Source organism: Vitis riparia, chromosome 4 (assembly GCF_004353265.1).
Source record: "Vitis riparia cultivar Riparia Gloire de Montpellier isolate 1030 chromosome 4, EGFV_Vit.rip_1.0, whole genome shotgun sequence".
Classification (NCBI taxonomy): Eukaryota; Viridiplantae; Streptophyta; class Magnoliopsida; order Vitales; family Vitaceae; genus Vitis; species Vitis riparia.
Window position 1 is genome coordinate 18,447,763 of NC_048434.1, and position 25,525 is coordinate 18,473,287.

The window sequence follows — 25,525 nt, forward strand, 5'->3', positions numbered from 1 at the left end:
AGCAAAAACTAAAAAACAAAATCATAAAGGTAGAAACCAAGCCTTAGCCCCTCCACTTCTAGCTATAAAATCAAGAATAGTCAAATTCTCAACCCTCACCTCAAAAGTATCTATTAACGAGACAGACAAAGCTTTGAGGACATCCTTCAACTCCATTGTGAAATGCTCTAAATCTTCAAAATTTCTACAACTCCACTAATTCCATGGGCCCTAGAAAAGAAATAGAGAAGCAAACATCCATATCCACGTCCTTCTCTCACTAATTAAACTACTGTATCAACAAAACAAAGAGTCCTTAATGGATTGAGGAAAAACAGAAGCCACTTCTTTCCTTACAAGGTGAATATCGACAACCACAAACTACTTGGGAACATACAATGTAGAAGAATATGGTGATGGAGCTGATGGAGCCCCCATCTCCATAGACAACTCTATGATTGGAAATTGGAAAGAGGGGAAGTCTTTTTTTGGAAATTGCAAACCTTTCTCAATTAGAAGGGACAAGGAAGAAGGTTTGAGTTGGAAGGAAACAAAGATTGATAAGTTCTCTATATTTAATCTTTCTATGCATCCTTAGCCTAGGGAAGTAGTGAGCCTTTCTTTGCAAGCATTATTTGGAATCCTTGGGTGCCAACAAAGGCGGGCTTCTTCTCTTGGAAAGCTATTTGTGGAAGGATCTTAACTCTTGATCAGCTCAGGAGGAGGTGTTGGAGCTTTTTGAACAAATGCTACATGTGTATGGGGGATAAAGAGTCAGTTGATCACTTGCTTCTTCACTGCCCCATAGCGAAAATTCTATGGCAGTTGGTTTTCTCTTTGTTTGGAGTGGCCTAGGTAATGCACAATTCCATCAAAGGCAATCTTCTGAGTTGACATTATTCTTTTATAGGAAAGAAAAGAAAGAAAGCTTGATGGGTCGCTCTTTGTGCCTATTTTGGATGTTATAGAAGGAAAGAAATAGGAGGTCTTTGAAGGCAGAGAGTAGTCAAAACAAATTATTAAATCTTCCTTTATGTATAACTTCATGAATTAGGCTAGATTGATAGATGATCATGCTACATCAATGGTAGGCTTTATAGACAAGCTGAGCTCGTAGTAAGGAGAGGAAGGTTGTTTTTTGTTTTCCTATTTTGGCGCTCTTTGTATACATTGTGTCTACCTTGCAGCACCTATTTCTGCTGCTTTCTTTTTAATATTTGCCTTGGTTGCTTATCAGGAAAAAAAAGGACATGTTTTCATCCTTTTTGCTTTGCACCAACTATATACCAATTGACCAAAGACTAACTTGTTTGCATGAGCAGATCAGTTGTGAAGACTTTGTCCCATACGAATCTACAAATGCAAATGCTTTCATTAGGTGGGGGCAAGTGCCACAACCCCTAATCTCTCTGAGCAAGAATGATCTAGAGGTTCCTACATGCAAAGTTCTGCGAAAGGACCTCACAGAGAAACAACCTTTTGTAGAAATATTCCACCCCAATCTTTCATCCCTTTCCCCATGAATAAGACAAAATTGACCCTACCATCTCCAACTCTCAGTCATGACTCATGAGAACTCCTAAAATTATGGGATTCCAATGGCTCCTTACACCCTTCTCAAGCCATAAATTTGGCATCTGAGAGCATTTTTATCAGCGACTATGAGGAACATATTTGGAAAGCAGTCCATCAAACTCCCATGCTTGACAAATCCAACCAGAACCTACTTCTAAGACAATTTTTCACTAAGATACAAGTGCTTGCATGTATACCTTGATGTAAAGCATCCTTCTTCATTTATAATATTTACCCTTTTACTTATCAAAAAGATACAAGTGCTTGCATGAAAATTCTCCCAATTTCTCTTTATAGCTTTTGCAGGTCTGCCCCAGAGTCTAGTAGGAAGGAACGTTGCTATTATGAGATATGAGGACCATGTTTAGGAGGCAGCACCTTTACCCAAATCCCTTGCATCAAGGATCCATCCAAAACCTACTTTTAAGAACATTTCATGCTAAGATACAAGCGTGTGCATGAAAATCCTCTCGACCTCTCCTATAGCTTTTCACAGGCCTGTTCCAAAGGCTATCTACCTGCCACAGAACACCAACTACCCTCCATCTTACCATCACTCTTCACAGCAAAGCCCGACAACTACTTATCAAGCAAGGCCTTATTAAGCTCCAAATCCAGTGGACTCCTAACCCACAACTCACTGAGGCTTATCAAAACTAACTGTGGACCACTTAATCAAATGCAGTCTTCTCCAAGTTCTTTACCCTAGGGATTAAAAAAAAGGACATGTAGTAGATTGAGAGGCTAGATATGCTACTTCTCAATAGTGTTAATCTACCCCACTTGGACAAGTGTTGCCCTTTCCACAAGGCATGCCTCTTCTTAACCACCATCCAACTGGATCCCAAACTGAGATAGAGATGAACAAAGCCAAAAGTAACCTTAAATACTTTGTGAATACCCTAACTTCACCCAAGTAAAGACACCAGTATTCTATATTGTCCACTCTGCCTGCTGGATTGACTTATTTTTTTCCAAATTAAATTTAAGCCTAGAGGCCAATTCAAAGCTCAAAAGAATCCAGTTCAAGTACAATAGTTGATCATGGTTTGTATTAGAAAACAAAAGAGAATTGTTAGTGAAAGGCAGATATGAAATCACAATCCCCTCTTTTGCAGCCACTAGTGCAACCACCATCAACTGCTATGGTAATAAAACAAGTCAGATCTTCCATCACTGGAACAGAAAGGTACGGGAAAAGGGGGCTACCATTGCCCCAAACTCCTCAAGTTTGGGAAAGAAATTAGTAGGGGCACCATTATCTTACTATAGAAATGCAAATGAATCCAATCTATCCATTATTTAACCCAATTCTATTTTGGCCATAGCAGAACATAAGAACTCCTAATTTACAATGATCTCAATATCCAGCTTGCAGGTCATCTCTGCTCTGAAAATCTTTAACTCTAGAGTCAATGGTCTCACAGGATCAAGGACAGCATCCAGAATCCATCTCTCATGCATGATGGCATTTTGCACGGAAACAACTTTTCCAATAACTTCATTCATTTAATTAAGGGTGATTTGCATACTTGACTCAATATAACTATCAAATTGTAAAAGTAACCTCCCCCTTTGATTTTGTTGAGAAATGACCCTCTTTGTTTTGTTTGCTTTCAAAAACATTTACATTCCCACATTTTTGTTTTCATTCTATTTCATTTTGTCATTTTTAAGGGTGTTTTCTGACCAAAGTTAAGTTTGCTTTAAAGCAAAACTTAATTGATGTTAGGTTTTCAATCATAATGATAATTTGAACTATATTATAGTTAAGTTTCATTGGCAAAAAACTTGAATAAGGTTAAGTTTCTATTTCATTTATAGAGAAAACTTTATTGTAGTCATTTGAACTTTATTATGGTTAAGTTTCATTTAAAAAGAACTTAATTGATGTTAAGTTTCCGTTTATCCATCAATCTTGTTTATCCATCTATCAATCTTGATCCTAGGACTTGTTAAGGATTTAAGATTTAGCAAGTAACAACTTTTTAACTTATCTTTGAAACTACAAAAAACCCTAATAAAAACACAACAGCAAAAAAACGCAACCATAAAAAAACCCTAATAAAGAACCTCAAAAAACTTCAACCAAAATCCCAAACTGAAATTGCAAAAAACAAAAAAAAAAAAAACATAGAAAACCTTGACAAAAAATAATGTCAAAAAAACCCAACCAAAAATTGAGATTGCAAAAAACCAAAAAAAGAAAATGATAACAAAAAAAAAAAAAAGAACGACAACAACCATAAAAATCCCTAACAAAAAACGTCAAAAAACCCTAACAAAAATTAACTAGAAATCCTAACAAAAAACAATTACAAACCCCAACAAAAAACAACTCCAACAAATCTCAACTAAAAATAACTAAAAAAAACCACTTTAAAAGAAAATCATAAAAACTGTTAAAAGTTTTGAAGAAAAAAGAGATGAGAGTACTTTGTTCATTGATCTTTGATCTATTTTCTTTATTCAATGATCTTTTATGGGTTTGAACTTCATTGGAAAAAGGGAGAATGTGGTAAACCTAAAGAGAGAGCCATTATTTGGAAAAAGGGACAAAGTGTAAACTTGAAAGAGCTAGGTATGAGGAATGAGGAGAGTTGGGTATGAAGAAAGAGGAGAAATGAATTACAAATGAGAGGAAATGACATTTTGAGAAAATAAAGAGGGGCAAAAGCATCTCAACTGGGGTTTTTTTTTTTTTATTATTTTCTTTTTATAAGGAAGGCTATTCTTCCAATTTCAATAGTATTGGAGGTCTTTTAGCCAAATATCTCTTTAATTAACTTGGATCTTTGGCAAAAGCTTATGCTTTTTCTTTTTTCTTTTTTTATTTATAGGCAAAACAATGATATGCATTAAAAGTGTCTGATAAAGGACGCACCGAAGTACACACGATGCATACAAATGTGCATAGGTAAACAGAAGGAAAGAGAGCTTACAAAAAATAACTGCTCTTTCCTTTGTTGGTACCAACCAATCAACAAAGCCTATTATGGTTATAAAAGAATGAACTATGAACACTCTAACCCAATCCAAAAAGATACGTATAAGGAGGACTTGATTGCTTGTTCTGACTGTAAGCTTATACATACACCAACCCAAACTTATTGGTCTAAAGACCTTTATGCTCTCAGCACCTCCCTTTCTGGGCACCAATAGAATTAAGATGGCATTGAAGATTTTGGCTCAAAAAAACCTTGCAGATGAAAGTCTTGCAAGAATTTTGTTTCCTCATCTTGCATTGAAGCCCCCCACAAATTTGTCAAAAAGCTATTGTCTGACCATCATGCTCCAAGGCTGTCCTCATCTAGGTCTTGATAAAGCAACCAAAACCTCCTAATCAAACAATCCCTCCAAGCCTTCCCTATCTGCCTCATTAGTTGAGTTGAATCTAAACCCTCCAATTCTGGTCTCCTTTTTCTAGGGTCCAAGTAAAGATGTTAAAAAAATCTGCCACCATCACACAAATGTCAGACACCTTTGAAAGCCACTCCCTCATCCCTCCTACCCACCCCAAATCCTTGCTGATGTAGTTGCCCCGCCAGTGGGCATTAGCCACTCTAAAAGAATCTGGTGTTTCTGTCTCCTTTAAGTCAGAGAGCTTGAGATTTCTTACCTCCAATATTTCTTCAACTCCTTAGACCAAACTCCTCAACATAAAAAGGGCTGACTTTGGTACAGAGTTGTTCCAATTTTAGTAAAAGCTGTTGGCAAGGAAGATTTAAGTAGAATAAAGAGAAGTTCAAGTGGCTATTAAAGAGTTGCTTTTGCGGAATAAATTAGGAGATTGATGATCATGAAAAATCTTAAGAAGAGGATGTAGCCTGGACTAAAGAAGAGGATGTATTCCCAACTCTTTTGGAAATTAGATGCAAACAAAACCAAGGGTACCTACTGCATATTGTTTCCAAGGTTTAAGATATTATTTCTCCTATTTATCTGGAATTCATCTAGAACACAGGAATAATTAGGGGCTGTTGTTGATTGTTGAAAGTTCTGTTTGTGATGTGTTTTACTTCAAGGAGCATTTAATAGATATTGGAAAGTATTCCAGTTTTGTTGTTTCAAATCCTATTATATTGGTGAAATTTTATGCTTGTTTAGTTTCATATTTAAATGCTTATTAACTATAACTTCTATTGAGCGAGAATTCTCAATACTTCTTCTCACTAGGCGGAGTGTGAGGAACTACAAGCAAAGGTAGAAACTTTGAGCACTGAGAATACTGCACTCAGAGATGAGCTGCAGAGGCTTTCTGAGGAATGCGAGAAGCTTACATCTGAAAATAATTCCATTAAGGTCTCCCTCTCTCTGCCTCCTCCCTCTGCTTGTCCTTTTTATGTTATTTCAATAAGCATTGCATTTTTTGAGTTTCATTATTATTATTTACTCCAAATTTTTCCTAATACGGGGAAGGGGAAATAAAACCTTTGCAGGTTATCAATCTAGGTATGACCATACCCAAATTTTTACTGAAATTAAAACAAGTTTCTTTGGCTCTTCATGAAAGCACTGCTTGCAGTTTTTGTATGAACCACATGAATTGAAAAGAGATGACAATTGTGGTCTAGTTTTATACTGTAATAGTGCTAACAGACGAATATTTGTACTAATTGGTAGCTATATTAGCTACCAGACTTCAGCTCTCCTTTTATGCTTTTCATTTGTCTCAGCAAAAATTATTTACCTATTAATCACAACGATGATTTTGCTGCTCAAACAGGAAGAATTGACTCGGGTATGTGGAGCAGATGCAGTGGCTGCAAACCTCAAAGAGAAAAACCCCACACAACTCCAATCTCAGGGCGTCGAGGGCAACAGTTGAGTATGCAGTCGACATTGAAATTTCTTCTTAAAACCTCAGGTATTTCTGACTTTGGCTTTAATTGAGAATCAAGCATTTAATTTCCTTACTAATCTATACCCTTAACCTACCTACCCTTGTAATTGTAACTTGATTTACAAAATTAAAACTTCCGAGTTGGAGCTGGAGCTCAGGTGATTGTAAGAGTAGAATTGACAAAAATAATAATGTCATATTGCTTAGACAGCTGTTTAATAGGGATTTTTTTTCTTGATGACTATCAGGATTTAATGGGATTTTTACACTCTGTTTGCGATGTCTCGTGTGCTTGATTAATTTATCCATTATGAACATACATACTAAGTTGTGAATTATGATACCTCAATTCTCCATCGTATCTGAGACTAGGTTTGCCTCTTGCCTTTCATTCCCTATAATAATATCTCCATGGCCGGAGCTTATGTACATTGATGGGTTCCTTTTGGTTCTTGAAAGCATAACCGCCATTCCATAAAAATACAGGTAATCGCCTGAAGGATCTTCCAAATGGATCAAGAAATTGGGTAATGGAGCCTTTCGCCTTTTGCTGGGGAGGGGAAGGCTTTTGTTGCATAAAACAAGCTTCAAACTATTAAAGAGATTCAACATTTTTCTCTTTCTTGTTTCACTCTTCCTAGAGAGTGATTTAGTTAGTTATGTAACAAATAACTACCTGGTTATAACACAACAAAAATAAAAGGAAAAAAATGGAATATACACAACTCATCAAACAGAGAGCAGGAAAGGCTTGCAAAGCATGCATATTAACAGGAAAGGAGTGTCAATCATCAAGGTCTGACCCAGAATCTGAAATTATTCTTCTCTGCCCTTCAACCACATTCTGCGATTGTGGTTGAACCGAGGTAACTTCACCCCTTAATATTTGGTTCGCTGGTCCAGAAACAAGACACTAAGTTTCATTTGACAGCAGGAAGGAAACTAGTGAATTGAAAAAGGCAGTGAGGATGTAATCTTTCTTGCCTGATGCCATAATGGTTGTGAATAGAGTCCTGGCAGCCTGGATTTCTGCTTGGTGTGAACTCATGAGCTTCACCTGTAGATCAAGGAAACCAATAGACCGTTCTGAATTCTGCATTCTAGAGATGACTAAGCATCAATAATGAGTATCCAATGTCAACACAGGTTATTCTGCCCAGCATACTGGTGGTAAATGATCAAAGGATGATCAAAGGACTTGCCATTTCACCATATGCAGAGCCCACAACTTGATCAATTCTGGCTTGATGCCTCAAGAAGAACGGACGCAGGTAGCACATGTATAAATGCCTTGCACCCTGATTCAAAGCAAGCAGTTCAATATCAACTATCAGGTTATCAGTTTATTGCTCATCTGAATCACAGCATAAAATGTGCAGGTCCACCGCATGTAAAAATCATGATATATGACCAATGATTTTCCATCTTGGCTGGATGCATCACAGGAAGTTGAATCATCGCCAAAGAAAGGTTAAATAAAAAAATTTAAACAGTTTCATCTCAGGGATTTTCAATATTATCACAAACACAGAGAGGAATTGCAGTTTCAAAAGCAGGTTAAGTAAAAAAAATAAAAATAAAAATTCAACAGTGTCATCTCAAGGATTTTTCAGAATCATCACAATTGCAGTTTCAAAAGCCACAGGAAAACAAAACCAACAATTCCCATGTTAGTTAAAACACAATGGACTAATTTCAAATTTGATACAATGAAATGATCTCAATTTTTCAATACCATAAAACATCCATATTTGCCTCTACTGATGACACGCGGATTATTATTTTTTCAAGAGTGTCCTATAGATCTCAAATTCAGCATTATTACCAGGTAAAAAAATTCAATTTAAAAAAAAAGGAAGAGGAAGAAAATAATCCTTTTGATTGGAAAATAATAAGCATATCAGAAGGCTGTTAGGAAAACTCCAAACACTGCGTATGGAGCAAAATGTCCATTGACATAGGAACTTGCTTTTGCTTTTCTTGAAGACTATTGATTTAAATTTTAAATCAACAGCACTGAATCTCAAATATGGAGATGTGAACTCGGTACAAAATATTTCACCAATATACATATTTGGTTTTATCCAACAAACCTCGGATATTGGCTAAGCAACTTTAACATGAGATGATAAATAATCAACATAAATGAAAAAGAATAGTATAAAATGAGATATGAAATGAGGAAAGACACATAATACACAAGTCAAAACCATTAATGATATGCATCCTTTTCCCCCCAGTTCTCTCCATATACGGAAAGAAAAAAAACCAATAGTTTAAACTTACACCAGAAGATGGAAATTGAAGCCAAACAAGAAATGCAAACTTGAGATGATAGTACAGTGGAGACCTGTACAGAAAAACAAGCAGCACAGGATCTATCAAGCTTGCATTCAACAATTTCTCCACAAAAAGTAGTAATTGAATCACAAAGGACGATAAGGAAAAGGAACTAATTGAAGAAATGCATGTTCAGAAAAAGAAAAAAAATGCAGGCGTGGACGATAAACAAATTAACTTCATTATGGACTGATTTTACACTAGAAAGCAACACAGCTAAATTTAGGGGTGAAGCAGAGATTTAATCAAGAGGGAGCACCCTCCAGTAGTAATAAAAGGACAGAAGTATATATAAAACCTTAAATTCTAATTATAATGTTTATATTTGTTAGAAAATGTCTGAAATTCCTAATTAGATGGAAATGAGCTTGTAAAGACTATAGGAGGTACATAGAAATGTCAAGAATGGGAGACACCCAGTGGAATGAGGGGCTCATAATTCAGGGTATATCAGTATATGGCAACTGACACTGAAACTGCATCTCTAAATGAAATGGATAAAAAGTAGCATTAGGGCTTCCTGCCTCACTCGCTGATAAATACAAAAAGTAGGGAAACATGGGATGTTTCAAGAACCCAATAGTTATATTTGGTTTGTGTCCTCTGTAATATTCTTTGTGGTATAATGGAATGATTTTCTCTCATCCATGGATGTAAGCATGATTAACCAAACCGCGTCACAACCTCATGAACCTTTATGTGGATTATTTATGTTTGTGTTCTTGAACTAACATTGTTTACGCTAAAACTTTCGCTGACACAGCATATTGGTATTATAGCTAAGAATGAAGATTTCTAGAAGAGCCAAAAAAAACAGAGCACACAAGATAATGACAAAAGGAATTTTAGTTGAAAGGAGGAAGTCAATTGCTCTCATTAGGATGTGATACAAAAAATGTGTATCATGAAGAGATGGAAGATTGACTTAATGGAATTTTATCCAAGGTAGAGATTGTTGGAAAATGTCTTAAATTCCTAATTAGTATAGATTTCTTTTTTGTAAAAAATATTTCTTAAGTTGATATGTTATTGTAATATTATATCTATAAGGAAAGTTATTAGGAATATCCTTATAAATATGTCATGAGAAAAAAAAAAGTTATGAGATAGAAATGGGTTTATAAAGACTATATGAGGTGCATAAAGATGTAAGGAATAATAGAAGACACCCGCTAGAACAAGGGACTCATAGTTTAGGGTGTTGATACAACAAGCAAGGAAACATGAGATGTTTTAGGAGCCTAATAGTTTTATCCGGTTTTGTCATTTATGATATTCCCTATGATATAATGGAATAATTCTCTCATCCATGGATATAGGCAGGATTGGTCGAACCACGTTAAAACCACCTTTGTGTGGATTATTTATCTTTGTACTCTGGAACTAACATTGTTTGCATTAAAGCTCCATTGGTACAACATTATTCATCCAGTGATGTTTATTCAATTGCATAATAGATTTTTAAAAAATATATATATTCAGAAATTTTAGAATTAGTTTGAGGACAAATATAAAGCTCTTGTCATCATCACATTTGCACTTCCTACATGCTTTGAGATGTTGGTTTTCATTTTAATAATTGTGGACTCTTTGGGGAACTACTTTTATCCAATAATACTTCTTTTTTTTCCAATTTCTTTTGTCTTCCAAAAGACAAAAAGAAGTGGTACGGGTAGTATTTGAGTGAGATACATCCAAGCAACTGAACTATTATAAGTAATCTACAAACAAATAGAAGTTGCTAAATAAAATCTTGCACAGTTGTAGAGGATTATGCCTGTGTTTTATCCAAGTACATGATAAAAAATGCTAATTGCTACTCAACCTTCTCTATGGGGTGGGGGGAAGGCACTTGGGCCTCAGCTGGCTCCACCAGTGCAACTAATTTATGGAAAACATACAAACACTATCTTCTCCCCTACCATTCATGTTCATCGAGAGAGAGAGAGAGAGAGATTTTATTACCTTTTTCACATATATTTGTGTGTATATTTATAGACATACAAAGTAGATTTCAGGCCCATCTGATGGCACTATAACTTGTTCCACAATCTAACCATGGCAAGTTGCCAGTTCATCTTACACATTTTTCTTAATAGGCCAGTAGAAGTTGTTATCATCCCTTCTATTGAGGGTCAATAGGAGAAGCCTATGGTAAATAGGGAAACATCTCAATAGGATAAAACCGGAATTACATTTAATGCCAGTTTACTACCAACAGAAAGCCTTCCATTCTGATCATTCCTGAGGGTGACAAGGGCAAGGTTGGGAGAATATAAAAAATGCGTTATTGTCTTTGTTGATGGCCCCTTATCCGAATGTAATAGCAAAGGGAAGGAATATAAGAGGGGAAAGTTGGCCTCACAAGTACGAGGGATCGATGCACAGATCATTTGCGAAGGTAGTCTGTGATGAAGGACCAAGAGGAGGTGGTCTAGTTCCAATTGGGAGATGGGCGCGAGCTGTGGTGTGTGAAAACAAGTTTGACAGGGAGAATTGGGTTGAGGTTGGAAGATCAGTGGCGAGAAGCTTAGGGAAGAAAGGCGTTGTAACGGTTGTACCCATTTCAGATAGAAGTGGTGTATTCTTTGTTGAAACAATCGAGGAAGCCATATATCTCCATGATTTGAGGATGATAAAGGTTGGGAAAAGGAACATCATCCAGTTGCGAAGATGGTCGCCGAAGGAGAACGCGGAAATAGACGGGAAGTTTAGAGAAGGCTGGATTGAATTACGGGGGCTGCCATTTCACCTATGGTCGGAGGTACACCTAAAGAAGATTGTGGAGCAATGGGGGACAGTAAATGAAATCGATTGGCGCATGTTGAAGCTGTTCGATCTCAGCAGGGCGAGGTTAAAGATTGCAATGAGGGATAGGGCAATCCTTCCAGCTCTGATAGAAGTGTCTGATGGGGATTGGGTGTTTACAGTCGTCGTCGTAGTGGTCGGAGATGAAGAAAGAAGGAGAGGTGGCGAAAAAGGTGAGTCGACTCGGGTGGCTGTCGCTTCTCACTCGGGGACAGATGGAGGAAGACGAGGGGAGAGTGGAAGATCAACGGCGGGTGAGAGATATCGTGTCGGGGAAGACAGCAGACAAAGGAAGGAGGGTGAAAAGGGTAAGGCTATGATTACCTCAGCCGGCAAATGTGACAAGGGCTACCAGCTCCCGTCACAGTCTTGTTTGAAAACAGATGGGATGGACGGGATCGAAGTAGCAGGAGAAAAGTGGGCCGGAGAAGACGAAGCTATCAACGATGTGGGCTGTCGGGCCTGTGAGAGGAGGGCCCAGTCGCTGGCAAGGCCTGGGCTAAAAGTAGATACAATGGGCTGCAAGCTTAAAGGCCCAATGGGGTTGGGCCTAAGCCCAGAAGGGTTCACTCCATGTGAGACTGGGGCTTCGTTACGCAAGGAAGAAGACTCGTCTTCTGCAAACGAGAAGGGGAAATCAGACCCCGGACTCCTCAAGGTCCAGTCGAGCAGGATAGCGAAGAAGAAGGTGATGCAAGGTTCAAGGAAGCTGTGGGCAACCTTCTTTCCCCCAAGCTCAGAGCACCGACGGGGAATACGGTGCAGCAGCGAGCCCATTTCGCGCGGAAAAACCAAGGTGGATAGTGAAGAGGACTTAAGGGCTGAAGATTCAGGTGCCGAATCTCAGGCAAAAAGAGATTTAAGTGCAAGCTCTCTTTTTTCTCCTCGATTTCCTAGGATTCACAAGAAGAATTTAGGGGAAAGGGCTTCGGAGCCGAGAAAGGAAGTGATTTCGAACAAAGCTTCATCTGACGAAGATATGGAAGGATTTTTGGGCCGAGTGGGGTCTGTTCCTCGTGGCTTAGCAGCCATGGTTTTGCCTTCTTCGCCAGAAGCCAGAGGTAAAGGGCCTAACTTGTTGGGGAATTGTGGTTCGATGGTTGCGGAGTCTCTGGAGGTAACTCATTCACTTTTTCAGTCTTCCCAGCAACTTATTCCCTCTTCTAGTGGCTTCACTAATTCCCTCTTGAACCCTTCCGTTCCCATTCTGAGTCCTTCTACCCCCATGATTCCCGTTTCAGTTTCTCAATCTTTGGCTCCTACGGAAAACCGAGTAAATTCCAATTTTTTTTTCAAGAGAGTCAACGATGCTTTCAAAGGTCAAAATCCTGTTGATATCCCTATTTCAGAAATGGAGGTGACCCAGCCTGCTTGTCCCAACCAGATGTGTGAGAGCGTCAACCCTCTCTCAGTTTCCAGTCAGGCTGCAGTTAACCTGGGAGGCATTGCGGGCTCTTCTCCGGGCGAGTTCCAAATTGAAGGACTATCCCCTAGGAAAATGGCAAAAGTTCGTGAGGTTTTAAAGTCTCTGGATATCAAGGTATATTCCAGGAGGAAGAGCAGATGCTCTACAGGATTGTGAGACCAACTGGATTTGGTTCGGGATCAGGGTCAGAGAGTTTCATATGAAGATAGTCAGTTGGAATACCAGGGGTTTGGGTTCTAAGAAAAAGAGAAGGGTGGTTAAGGATTTTCTGAGATCAGAAAAGCCGGATGTAGTGATGATTCAAGAATCTAAAAAGGAGGAGTGTGATAGAAGGTTTGTGGGTAGTGTTTGGTCAGCCAGAAATAAAGATTGGGCAGCCCTTCCGGCAAGTGGGGCTTCAGGTGGGATTTTGGTCATATGGGACTCTAAAAAGTTGCGTAGGGAGGAGGTAGTGTTAGGCTCTTTTTCGGTCTCAATCAAGTTTGCGTTGGATGGATGCGAATCTTTGTGGTTATCTGCAGTTTATGGCCCAAACAACTCAGCTCTAAGGAAGGATTTTTGGGTGGAGCTTTCAGACATTGTTGGGCTCTCTCATCCGCGTTGGTGTGTGGGCGGTGACTTTAATGTTATAAGGAGAAGCTCAGAAAAATTGGGAGGTTCTAGATTAACCCCAAGCATGAAGGATTTTGATGACTTCATAAGAGATTGCGAATTGATAGATCCACCTTTAAGGAGCGCATCATATACTTGGTCAAACATGCAAGAGAATCCAGTATGCAAGAGATTAGATCGCTTCTTGTACTCAAATGAGTGGGAACAAGTCTTTCCTCAAAGTCTTCAAGGAGTACTGCCAAGGTGGACTTCGGATCATTGGCCGATTGTCTTGGAAACCAATCCATTCAAGTGGGGTCCAACGCCTTTCAAGTTTGAGAATATGTGGTTGCAACATTCTAGTTTTAAGGAGAATTTTGGAAGATGGTGGAGAGAGTTTCAAGGAAATGGGTGGGAAGGACACAAGTTCATGAGGAAATTACAGTTCGTTAAAGCCAAATTGAAAGAGTGGAATAAGACTTCTTTTGGAGAGCTAAGTAAAAAGAAAAAAGATATATTATCTGTTTTAGCTAACTTTGATTCCTTAGAGCAAGAAGGGGGACTATCCCATGAACTTTTAGTCCAAAGAGCTTTAAGAAAAGGGGAGCTAGAGGAGTTGATTTTGAGAGAAGAAATACATTGGAGACAAAAAGCTAGGGTGAAATGGGTAAAAGAAGGGGATTGCAACTCAAAATTTTTTCATAAGGTGGCCAACGGCAGGCGAAATAGGAAATTTATCAAGGAGTTGGAGAATGAAAGTGGTCTCATGTTGAATAATCCAGAGAGCATAAAAGAGGAGATCCTAAGGTATTTCGAAAAGCTTTACGCGAATCATTCTGGAGAATCGTGGAGAGTGGAAGGCTTAGATCGGTCCCCTATTTCTGGTGAGAGTGCGTCTAGATTGGAATCCCCCTTTACTGAAGAAGAGATTTATAAGGCCATTTTTCAGATGGATAGGATAAGGCTCCTGGGCCGAATGGCTTTACCATCGCAGTGTTTCAAGACTGTTGGGAAGTGATAAAGGAGGATCTAGTGAGAGTGTTTGCAGAATTCCATAGGAGCGGAATTATCAATCAGAGCACCAACGCTTCCTTTATAGTTTTGTTACCCAAAAAAAACATGGCAAGGAGAATCTCGGACTTTAGACCCATTAGCTTGATCACTAGTCTTTACAAGATAATAGCCAAAGTGTTAGCAGGGAGACTAAGAGGGGTACTTCACGAGACTATTCATTCCACTCAAGGAGCCTTCGTGCAAGGGAGACAAATTTTGGATGCAGTTCTCATAGCCAATGAGATAGTGGATGAGAAAAGAAGAACAGGGGAGGAAGGAGTTGTATTCAAAATTGACTTTGAAAAGGCCTATGACCATGTGAGTTGGGATTTTTTGGATCATGTGTTGGAGATGAAAGGGTTTAGTCTTAGATGGAGGAAATGGATGAGAGGTTGCTTGTCCTCAGTTTCTTATGCAGTCCTAGTGAACGGTAATGCGAAAGGGTGGGTTAAGGCATCTAGAGGTTTAAGACAAGGCGACCCTTTATCACCTTTTTTGTTCACTATAGTGGCAGATGTATTGAGTAGGATGTTATTGAAAGCTGAGGAGAGAAACGTCTTGGAGGGCTTCAAGGTGGGTAGGAACAGAACAAGGGTATCCCATTTACAATTTGCCGATGATACCATTTTCTTCTCCAATACTCGAGAAGAGGATATGATGACGCTTAAGAATGTTCTGCTAGTGTTTGGACATATTTCCGGTTTGAAAGTTAATCTTGACAAAAGCAACATCTATGGCATTAATATTGAACAGAATCACCTTTCTAGGCTAGCCAAGATGCTTGACTGTAAGGCTTCTGGGTGGCCTATACTTTACCTAGGTCTTCCTCTGGGAGGGAATCCTAAGGCGAGTGGCTTTTGGGATCCTGTGATTGAGAGGATATCAAGGAGATTAGATGGGTGGCAGAAGGCGTATTTTTCTTTTGGAGGTAGGATAACTCTCATTCAATCTTGTCTAACCCATATGCCATGTTACTTTCTCTCCCTTTTTAAGATTCCCGCCTCTGTGGCAGCAAAAATTGAGAGAATGCAAAGAGAATTTCTATGGTCAGGCGTAGGGGAAGGCAAAAGAGACCATTTGGTTAATTGGGACGTTGTGTGCAAACCGAAGTCGAGAGGGGGTTTGGGTTTCGGAAAGATTTCTATGAGGAATGTCGCTCTTTTAGGGAAGTGGTTGTAGAGATATCCTAGGGAGGGTTCAGCTTTGTGGCATCAAGTTATCTTAAGCATTTATGGATCTCACTCCAATGGCTGGGATGTCAACAATATTGTTAGATGGTCTCATCGTTGTCCTTGGAAGGCCATTGCACTAGTCTTCCAAGAGTTTTCCAAATTTACTCGGTTTGTGGTAGGGGACGGGGATAGAATTCGGTTCTGGGATGACTTGTGGTGGGGGGATCAACCTTTGGGAATACAATATCCAAGATTACTTAGCGTAGTCACGGATAAAAATGCTCCTATTTCATCAATTCTCGGATATTCCCGTCCTTTCTCTTGGAATTTCAATTTTCGCCGAAATCTTACTGATCCTGAGATAGAAGATTTAGAAAGCCTTATGCGGTCTCTTGATCGTCTACACATATCTCCTTCGGTTCCAGATAAGAGATCATGGTCCTTATCTCCTTCAGGTCTTTCACAGTCAAATCTTTCTTTCTGGCCTTATCCCAATATTCTGAGTCGCCTCCAGTGTTCCCTACTAAGTTTGTTTGGAATTCTCAAGTCCCTTCAAAGTCAAGTCCTTTGTCTGGTTGGTGGCGCACAAGAAGGTTAATACTAATGACTTGCTACAATTGAGGAGACCCCACAAAGCACTTAGTCCCGACATATGTAAGTTGTGCATGAAGCATGGAGAAACAGTAGATCACCTTTTCCTCCATTGCTCTTTGACCAAGGGGTTGTGGCACAGATTATTTCAGTTAGCAAAGATGGATTGGGTTTCCCTAAGGAGCGTATCTGACATGTTTTTTACTAATTTTAATGGTTTCAGATCTTCTAAGAGAGGGGTTGTTTTATGGCAAGATGCGTGCATCGCGTTAATGTGGGTGGTGTGGCGGGAAAGGAATGCAAGGATTTTTGAGGATAAAGCAAGGAATTCAGGGTATCTTTGGGATTCTATTCGTTTTTTGGCTTCTCTATGGGCTTTTTGTTCTAAGGTTTTTAAGGGGATACCTCTTAACGTGTTACAACTTGATTGGTTAGCGGTGTGTAAATAGGTCGTTAGTCTTTTTCTCGTTGTATTTCTTATATTTGATTACTTGTAGTCTTGTTTTTCTTTGGTGGGAGGATTTCTCATCCTTCTAATTGTACCTTCTTTTTATCAATATATTCCGTTATCGTTTCCTATCAAAAAAAAAAAAAAAATTAATTAATTTATGATAATGCCAGACAGCTTTTAGTCATTTCCTTAATGGTTAACTGGTGAATGGGCAAAGGGATGCACAAGGAGATGAAACATGTGGAAAGAAACAGATGTAAATAAGAAAATGGGGAACATAAAAAACTGCTTATTATTCTGAGCATTGTCAGACTCGTTTCTGTTAATCAGACTGATTAATGTTAGATGAAGTGTTTATTATAAAGTTTCTGGATTACCTTCAAAATAACATCCATAAAAAATCAAGGGGCATTCCTAAAATAAAATTGTGTTTGGAGTAAAAGGCCTACTTCCCTTGATACTTTTATGAGTTTCTTTTATTCTTTTTGATAGGCAAACTTTTATGAGTTATATAATAACAAAATTTTCCCAATGAGATGAGTACATAATGTTCGTCATAAAAGACCCAATACAAATATAAAAACAATAGTTTAACCCTTCTATAATGAGGTTCAAGGAAGCATAATCTGTCATGTGTAACCAAAGATGTTTGTCCAAAGTCACAACACTGGGGTTCAGAACTGTACCAAGATATAAGTTTGTCAGCAAACACTTCCACTAAGCTGAAAGATCCATAAGCTGTAAATATTGGAAGGGGTCAAATTAGCAATACAAAGTCCAAACATCATCAGTTGCATTATAAAGTTCAAATGTGATGTAAAATTCCATCAAACATGACAATAATGCCATTTGGAGTAAGAAAACATTATACCATATCTCTAATCAAGGTAAAACTGCATATACCATATCTTACACTCCCCTCCATACAATAAGTAAATAAATAATATATATACACACACATAGGATTAACAATAATGTCATTTCAGTAACAGAACCATACATTATACCTATGATCAAGAATAAAAAGAACTTATATGGTATCATGCAACCCCTCCATGAAAAGAATTAAAAATACATGTGTGTTGTGTGCACATGCATGCAATTCCATCAATCATTAAAAAATAATGTTATTTCAGTGAGAAAATTTATACCATATCTTTGAACAAGAAAGAAAGGAAGAAACTTAAGCAATATGGAACATCCCCCCTCTTTAATAAATAAATAAATAAAAATATTTATGTAATATCAACGATGCCATTTGAGAAACAAAAGTTTATACTATATCATTGATCAAGTGGGATAAGTTTAGACCATATCTTGCATCCTCCTCCATTAAAAATTAAAAAAAATAAAAAAATAAAAAAATATGTAAATGTGTGTGTACTGTAAACTCCAAGGTGATGTAAAATTCCATCAAAAATTAAAAACAATGGCATTCAAGTAACAAAACCTTGTATGTTAGCCCAAAGGTTAGGTAATCCAGGTTTCGATGATAAAAAGCAAGGTTAAGGTACTAATGGGTTTTTAGTTAAGTGCATAGCTACTCATGATCACAACTATTTATATCAACAAATCAAGCATGCTAACATCTCCAAGAAGCTAGTTAAGGCTTAGCTCAATTCAACAAAGAGAGACATCATGTGAAGACTCAAGTGAAGACCTAGTTAGAGTATGATTTTTTTTTTTTTTTTTGTATGTAACCTCGGTGAAGATGCAACTAATGAGAATGATAAAGACCTTATATAAGTGATAGTGGACCACTTTGAACCTCATTTTTCAAAGAAAATAACTTCAAAGTTTTTAAGAGGTTAAGAGACTAAACCAAGACCTTTCGAACTTGAAAATTAGTCTTAAATTGGTTTAAGTCCTTAAAAGGTGAATTCATATTTTAAAAAACTTCAGAGCATCAAAAGTTCCCAAAATGAATACTAAAAGTTGCAAATGCATTGCCATAGCATCTGGTTGACCTATTGATCAACATATTGCCCTTTCCTCGCTGAAAATTGAAAAATCATGAAAAAATTGTTAGCATCTGCCAAGAGGTTGATCAAGTTGTTGACCTATTGTGCAAATGGTTCACCTATTGATCAATCTGTTCAATGGATTTGCTCATCAATGGGCAGCTGCAATGCATTTAATGCTTGAACAACTAGTCAAGTGGTCAATTTATTGATTGACCTCATCTAAGGAACATGTGCCTAATGGCTAGTTTGACCCCAAATGATATATGAATGATGCCTTAGACACATTTAAAGCCAATAAAATATTTGCATATCATTCATACTTCATTGAATACCCTTTTTAAAGACTTTTAGAGACCTCCAAGCTTGAACTTGCCATATCTCATTAAAGCACTTCTCTTTAGCCATAAATTGCTTACCTACTCTTGAGAGAGTTTTTATTATATTCATTACCATTTGTATTACTGTGAGGTTGTGCATAAGGTTTGTGTATAACACCTTGAAGTTTGTGAAGGTGCATTAAAACATAAAGAATCCAAATGTAAAGAAGGACAAGAAGAGTCTTGGTTGAGAAGACTCTTTTAATCAATCAAAGCTTGTGGAAGACCTAAGAGGCCACAAACATGGCCGATTGTGCCAACCATGTTAACAATAGTTGTTTACATCTTATCTATTCTTTATTTCTTTAAATTCAACACTTGGCATTATTTAGCATTTATTTTCACATCTATAGCTTGCAAATTTATATAAAATTTAAAAAGAGACCATCACCCAATTCAAACCCCCTACTCTGATTACCTACATTTTCCATAGTATATGTCACATTATACACAAGAAAAAAGGATTACACCATAAATACGAACCCCCCACCCCTTCCATATATATATATATATATATATATATATATATATATAATGTTAACAATGATGTCATTCAAGTAACAAATCCTACAAGGGGAAATTTTCTTATACAACCATGTTGTACACCTACTACTGTAAGGAAAAAAAAAAAAAAATGTGTCCATGCACATGAAAGCACCAACTTCCGCATAATCCTTTCATGCTTCATAGCATGGTGAAAGATAACAAGATAAGCATCAGGCATGTACAACTGAAGATTTGAAGCCAAAACACAACAAACCATCCAATGTCCAATATCCATTTTGCCTCCAAGGAATGCTCAAGTAACAAGATGAATAAAATTACAAGACCTGGCATCAAAGAAGCTATGGGACCTTTTGTTAACAGCAATGAAAATGGCTCTTCACAAATGTTCACATTTTATGAAAATGAAAAAACGCAACAGTTAAAGTGTTTGCCTTTTTTAGAAGGCAAAAAAAACCATATTCTAACATTTTCTATATATAATCCCCATTTTGAGGACATGTTTTCAAAAGTTGTTTTTGTAAACATGCTAACAAACATGTTATTATGTCATTTCAATGTTTTATGCTTTGAACAATGCAAAACGGTTTTCATCTATTTTTTCTTTGGATAAGCAAATGAATATCCTAAAAGCACTAACAAAAAAAGGGACACACCTAGGACACAAGAAGTATACATCTAAAAGCAAAACAAGAAACAACCAACAACCAACAACCACAACCGCATTCTAATTACTTAGACGACAACTACTCAAGGAAGTCTATCAAAGAGGGGGGAATCAACTTAAACATCATCTTGAAGAAACCCTCGACACTATAAGTACTGGTTAAAAATAAAGGAATCCTTAAGAGATAGGTTGAGCGTTGTAGCCCTTCAAAGGTTCTGTGATTACATTTCTGCTAGCTTGTGCAAAACAGGCAAAGGAGGAGGTGCTCTCCAAGCCTTTCTTCTCTTTTTGCCTATAAAACTCTCATGCCAACTCATTAGCAATTTTTTAAACCGAAGAAAAGAGAACAACCCCCTTGCTTTCCCACAATGGATGAGTAGATGACTTGTCAATTCTTTTGAAAACTCCCAAGTCCTTCTATTTCTTTCTTTTTGAGTCCTTCAAACTTCAAGCTGCTTGAATTCTCATGATTAGGCTTCTCCTGCAAAAGTATAATATTTGCTTAGCCTCCTCATTGTCCAGACTACTGTTGGTTTCAGTTTCCACCATTCCTATTGAGGAATTGTGGCTTCCCATTCAACTTCCAGCATATCTCCTTTATATGTCTTGGTTTCTTGCCATGAGTACATTAGAGGTTATTCTCATTACTTGCCTACTTGGTAACCTCTCCTCTACTAGAATTTGTGCTAGAGATGAGACTGCTTTGAGAGCACAAAACAGCAAGGACAGACCCTTCACTTGCTAGAGTGTCCACATTATACTCCTCCTTTCTTCAATCCTTATGATTGAGAATACCTTATTCAAAGATGTCAATGATTCCTTCCTAAGAACTTGAACACATACTTGATCATATGCCATGTTAAGTCTAACCAATAATTCAAATATCCGCTCTCTTTCAATAAACATAAGAAACATAGCAGCATCCTCCCTATACTTCATTTCAAGATTTTGATAATGGTCAAATTCAAACTACAACCCTTACAATGGCACTATAGTACTCAATTATAGATAAAGTATCTTATTTTGTAGAGTGAACTTGACCTTTATCTCATAAATCTAAACTGCGTCTTTGACTTTAGAATAGATTTGTTTTACCACCTTCCAGATTTCGTTTATCATGGTTAGGAACATTCACATTCCACTCATTTCAGGTTGTATCATGTTCCACAGCCAGAACATGATCATGGAGTTATCCTCATCCCAAGCAACAAACTTGGCATCATCTTCACTCGGTGTTAGTCCAATCAAATGGTTGAGCTTGCCTGTTTCCGTCAGGTGCGTACATGTTGAGACCAGACTAAATACTTTCGGCCATTAAGTCTGAACAAGGGATGAAGATTTTGATATTCATTTATTAGTGGTTGGTTTTGGAATGCAGTGCTTGAGGTCGAATTTTCCGAGATTTCCAACATAGTAACAACAAAATAGAAACAAATCAATGGTAAAGAAGGCTGTTGAGAAACAAAAAATGGTGATAGCAATGCAGGTAGCTAAAGGCATAGAATAGCAACAATGAAAGACATTGGAAATCGGTGGTAACAAAGACCACCAGGAAAAAATTAGAAGAAAACTTAAAGACCTTGAACAAGCCCTAATACCATGTGGAAAAGAATAATTTTTGTTTATTCCATTTCTAATAAAATGATACATCATTTATAGTGTACAATCCAACAAAAATAATGTGACTAAGTGCTTGTTTGGATACACTTTCTGTTTTCTATTTTTAAAAATAGAAATTAGTATAGTAATTTCTTTATAAAATCTAGTTACCCTTATATAAAAAGTATGAACTAATTTTATATCTTTAAAAATTACTTTTAAAATTTTTTAAATTTAATACCTCAAATTTCTTAAACAGTTTTTAAGAGTCGTTATCTTGTTTAAGTCTCAAAGAGTACTTTCATTTTATATAGAAATTACTATCATTTTTTGTTTTTAAAAAAACAAAAAGCAAGAAGTGTATCCAAACAAAACCTAAATTACACAAATTCAAAAAGTAGACTAATTCCTAGAAAACCTCTACCCCAAAAATAAAATATATATATATATATATATGGATATACAATCTCGAAAATCAGGAATTATGTAACTATACAATCCTGAAAATCAGAGGATTAATTCCCTAGCATGTCCCATCAAATCTCAAAAATTAAGGAGTTAATACCCTATCTTCAATTAGATTCACAACACTTCTCCTATTACATGCCTCAAACCTTGTCCTCGCCTTAAAAACTCCTCACAAGCCAACACCATAACCTTTCCTCCCAACCCGAAAGCACCATCTCTAGCTTTTCCCTGAACTTTCCTACCATGACCTTTCCAAAAGGGATATCCCTCCTCAAAAAAAATTTCATTTTACTACCTAATAAACCCTATGACTCAAGAATGGATTTCCTTATAATGAACTAACCTCCTAGATTGCTTGAACAATAGAAAAAATGTGAAGTCTAAATTATTGTAAAAAAGCGACTTCATATAGATTTTACATAAAATGTAAAATATAAATTTTCATTTACAATAAAAGAATTAATTATTTAGTGTCACCAATTAAAAATAAGATAAAATCTAATGCCTCCACAAACCTGCCCAATATAAAAGCCACCTTTGTTCCTCATTTTGATCTTTCCTCTCGATAGCCTTGAATGTAGAGTACACAGGCAAAACAATACCCACAGAACAGCTGCAGAACTAAACAATGAAAATTACATATATAACCAAATAATGGTGTTATGCTGCTATTTCTTAGTGGATAAAGTGTAAATACAATCTTTTATTTTACAATCAAGGCTATTGCAAAATCCAAAGAAGTTTGAAACTTTCTATTACATAACCGTTTCAACTAGTATTTAGGTGTTTCTACTTGAGCTGTACGAGATAAAATTCTCATATATGGTTCTCAGAGGGGGCACCCCCTTGGTTTACCTATCTCAATAGAGTTAATGATTGGTTATTCAGGCAATTGCAGATGATATAACTAGTAAATATGTTCCTTCTCATGTCAACATATTTTACTATCTAGGAGGAACTACACTTGTTTTTTAGGACAAGTAGCTACGGGATTTGCTATGAATTTTTACTATTGTGTGATGATTACTGAGGCTTTTGCTTATGTTCAATACATAATGACTAAAGAGAACTTCAGTTGGTTAATCCAATCAATTCATCGATGGTCAGCAAGTATGATAGTCCTAATGATGATCCTTTACGTATTTTGTGTATATCTCACCGGTGGATTTAAAAAACCTCATGAATTGACTTAGGTTATAGGGGGTGTGGTTCTGGCTGTATTGACCACATCTTTTGGTGTAACTAGTTATTCTTTACCTAGAAACCAAATTGGTTATTTGGCAGTAAAAATTGCAACAAGGCTATTGCAAAATCCTAATAAAAAAACTAGTAATAGTTAATGTGATTAAAAATAATATCAATCCAAAGCTCACCATACTGTTCGAATTACAATATTGTTAGAACCAAGTGGGCAAAGGAGCAATCGCAACCCAACCTGCACCAGATGAATTAGGTTGTCAATTTCAAAATCTTTCGCACTTTTAATTGACATGACAAATTCCATTCAAACACAAAAAGAATGACTCAAGCACTCCATCTGAGTTCTAAATCAATTCAGACAATGATCTTATTACCTCCACAATCTGCATTATACGTTTTAATTAAAACATTGACGCCGTTTAATAATATTTAACTTTCTTCTCAACAAATTAAGCAATCACATTATCATCCTCGACACATAAATTTCTTCATTTCCAATTTCCAGACTTCAACAATCAGAATAAGCCCGTGCAACTTCCACTCTAGCTCAATAAGCCTAATCACTTTTTCACAAATTTTGGTGCAAGGCACAAACAAAAACACATACTATCCAGCATTAAAGCTGTCATTGTTACGGCGTAGAGGAAAAGGGCTTCTTGGGTATTAAATGGGATAGCTGAGGATAACCATTTTGAGGGAATCCCAGTACATTCCACATGTTTCCATCTACAAAACTGTCTTAGATTTTTTGTTTTTTCTATTTTTTTCCTTCTTTTTTTTCCTTCACATTTTATAAATTTTATTTCTAAGATCAACTTAGTTCCATTTATTCATATATATTGTGAAAAGAAAATTTAAAAAAAGAAATGTTGCAGTTTTTGAGACCTACTGGAATCTCTTTTTATGCTTATTATATCTATAGACAGAAAACAACTTCTTCTCAAAAACAACTAGCTCCTCAGTCTCCATTTTTTTATCCAAAAGCAGACAAAGTCAGCAGTTCTACACAAGTTTGTTCCATGAGTTTCCACACCCATACAGTCTCTTTTTGCCTGAAACCTTATCTTCATTGTTTCCATACTTGGAGTGAAGAAACAAATTTGAATTTGGCATCATTAGTTTATAATCGAATCGCATAGCAAATAAATAATCATAAAAAAACGCCTAATTAAAAAAAAATGAAATCGGATGATCAAAAAAATGAAACCCTAACCGACAAGCATGAAAAGAAAGGTAGGCATGGGAAGGGAAGATTAAAGATTATTCCTGACCTCCCTCGCGACGGTGGATCCCAGAAGAGCCATTTCAAGAATGTGCTCTGATGATTGGACCAAACACTAACGTTTTCGTTCCTATCATCAGACACAGGTGAGGGTAGAACGACGTCGTATTGGTGATGATGCTCCTCCACCTCGGAAAAGATTCAGGGGAGGGAACGATGGAGAGAGAGCGTGTGGAAGCGCTATTATTGGAAAATTCTGTGGTCCTCGGTCGCTCTCTGTCAAATCACTTCACTCTCTGCATACGCCCTACACCCTAATTTCTCACGCCATTCGAAAATTGAGACCTCCGATTCATTGGGCGATGCCGTCTGCCACAGGTCTAATTTAACTCCTGTTCGCAAAGTGGCTTGGTTGATGGTTCACAGCTGAATTAGAAAATGGGCACCATGTCACCACTTGAAGAGCTTTTTTTTTATTGTTAAAATTTAATTTTTAATGAATTTTATATTCAAAGTTTGAGGATAGAATATTTTCCACACGGCCATAAGATGAGTTTTAAGAAATAAATAAATATTTATAATTTTTGAAGCAATGTTAATAAACAAGATCATATAGCTATGAGCAACATTCGTGTAACATAAGTAGTTATGTCAAGTTTCGTTTTTTTGTTATATTGACATGTGAACAAATATAT

The 25,525-nt window shown here is 37.0% G+C and overlaps 2 protein-coding genes across 4 annotated transcripts in view; one reads left to right on the forward strand and one right to left on the reverse strand.

The window, feature by feature from the left end:
• LOC117912875 (G-box-binding factor 1) overlaps window positions 1–6,677 on the forward strand; it is a 33,285-nt gene extending 26,608 nt beyond the window's left edge. Inside the window, exons 11-12 of the mRNA XM_034827644.1 lie at window positions 5,731–5,856; window positions 6,281–6,677. Of these exons, the coding sequence (XP_034683535.1) occupies window positions 5,731–5,856; window positions 6,281–6,382 (228 nt within the window). The 3' untranslated portion in view covers window positions 6,383–6,677. The remainder of the gene's footprint in view (window positions 1–5,730; window positions 5,857–6,280) is intronic.
• A 243-nt stretch (window positions 6,678–6,920) lies between these two features.
• On the reverse strand, window positions 6,921–25,250 carry LOC117912876 (HVA22-like protein k). 3 transcript variants are annotated; one of them, XM_034827647.1, is made up of 8 exons: window positions 24,880–25,250; window positions 23,782–23,843; window positions 22,924–23,021; window positions 17,516–17,567; window positions 8,684–8,747; window positions 7,600–7,695; window positions 7,382–7,454; window positions 6,921–7,291 (listed from the first exon to the last, which is right to left on the reverse strand). In XM_034827647.1, the coding sequence occupies exons 1-8, from the start codon at window positions 24,910–24,912 to the stop codon at window positions 7,182–7,184; spliced, it is 588 nt and encodes a 195-aa protein (XP_034683538.1). In that variant the 5' UTR covers window positions 24,913–25,250; the 3' UTR covers window positions 6,921–7,181. The 3 variants fall into 3 exon arrangements, with proteins under 3 accessions (XP_034683538.1, XP_034683537.1, XP_034683540.1); XM_034827646.1 differs by having other exon boundaries at window positions 7,382–7,490; XM_034827649.1 differs by having other exon boundaries at window positions 7,382–7,490; window positions 22,924–23,029; window positions 24,880–24,898.
• Window positions 25,251–25,525: the final 275 nt, after the last annotated feature.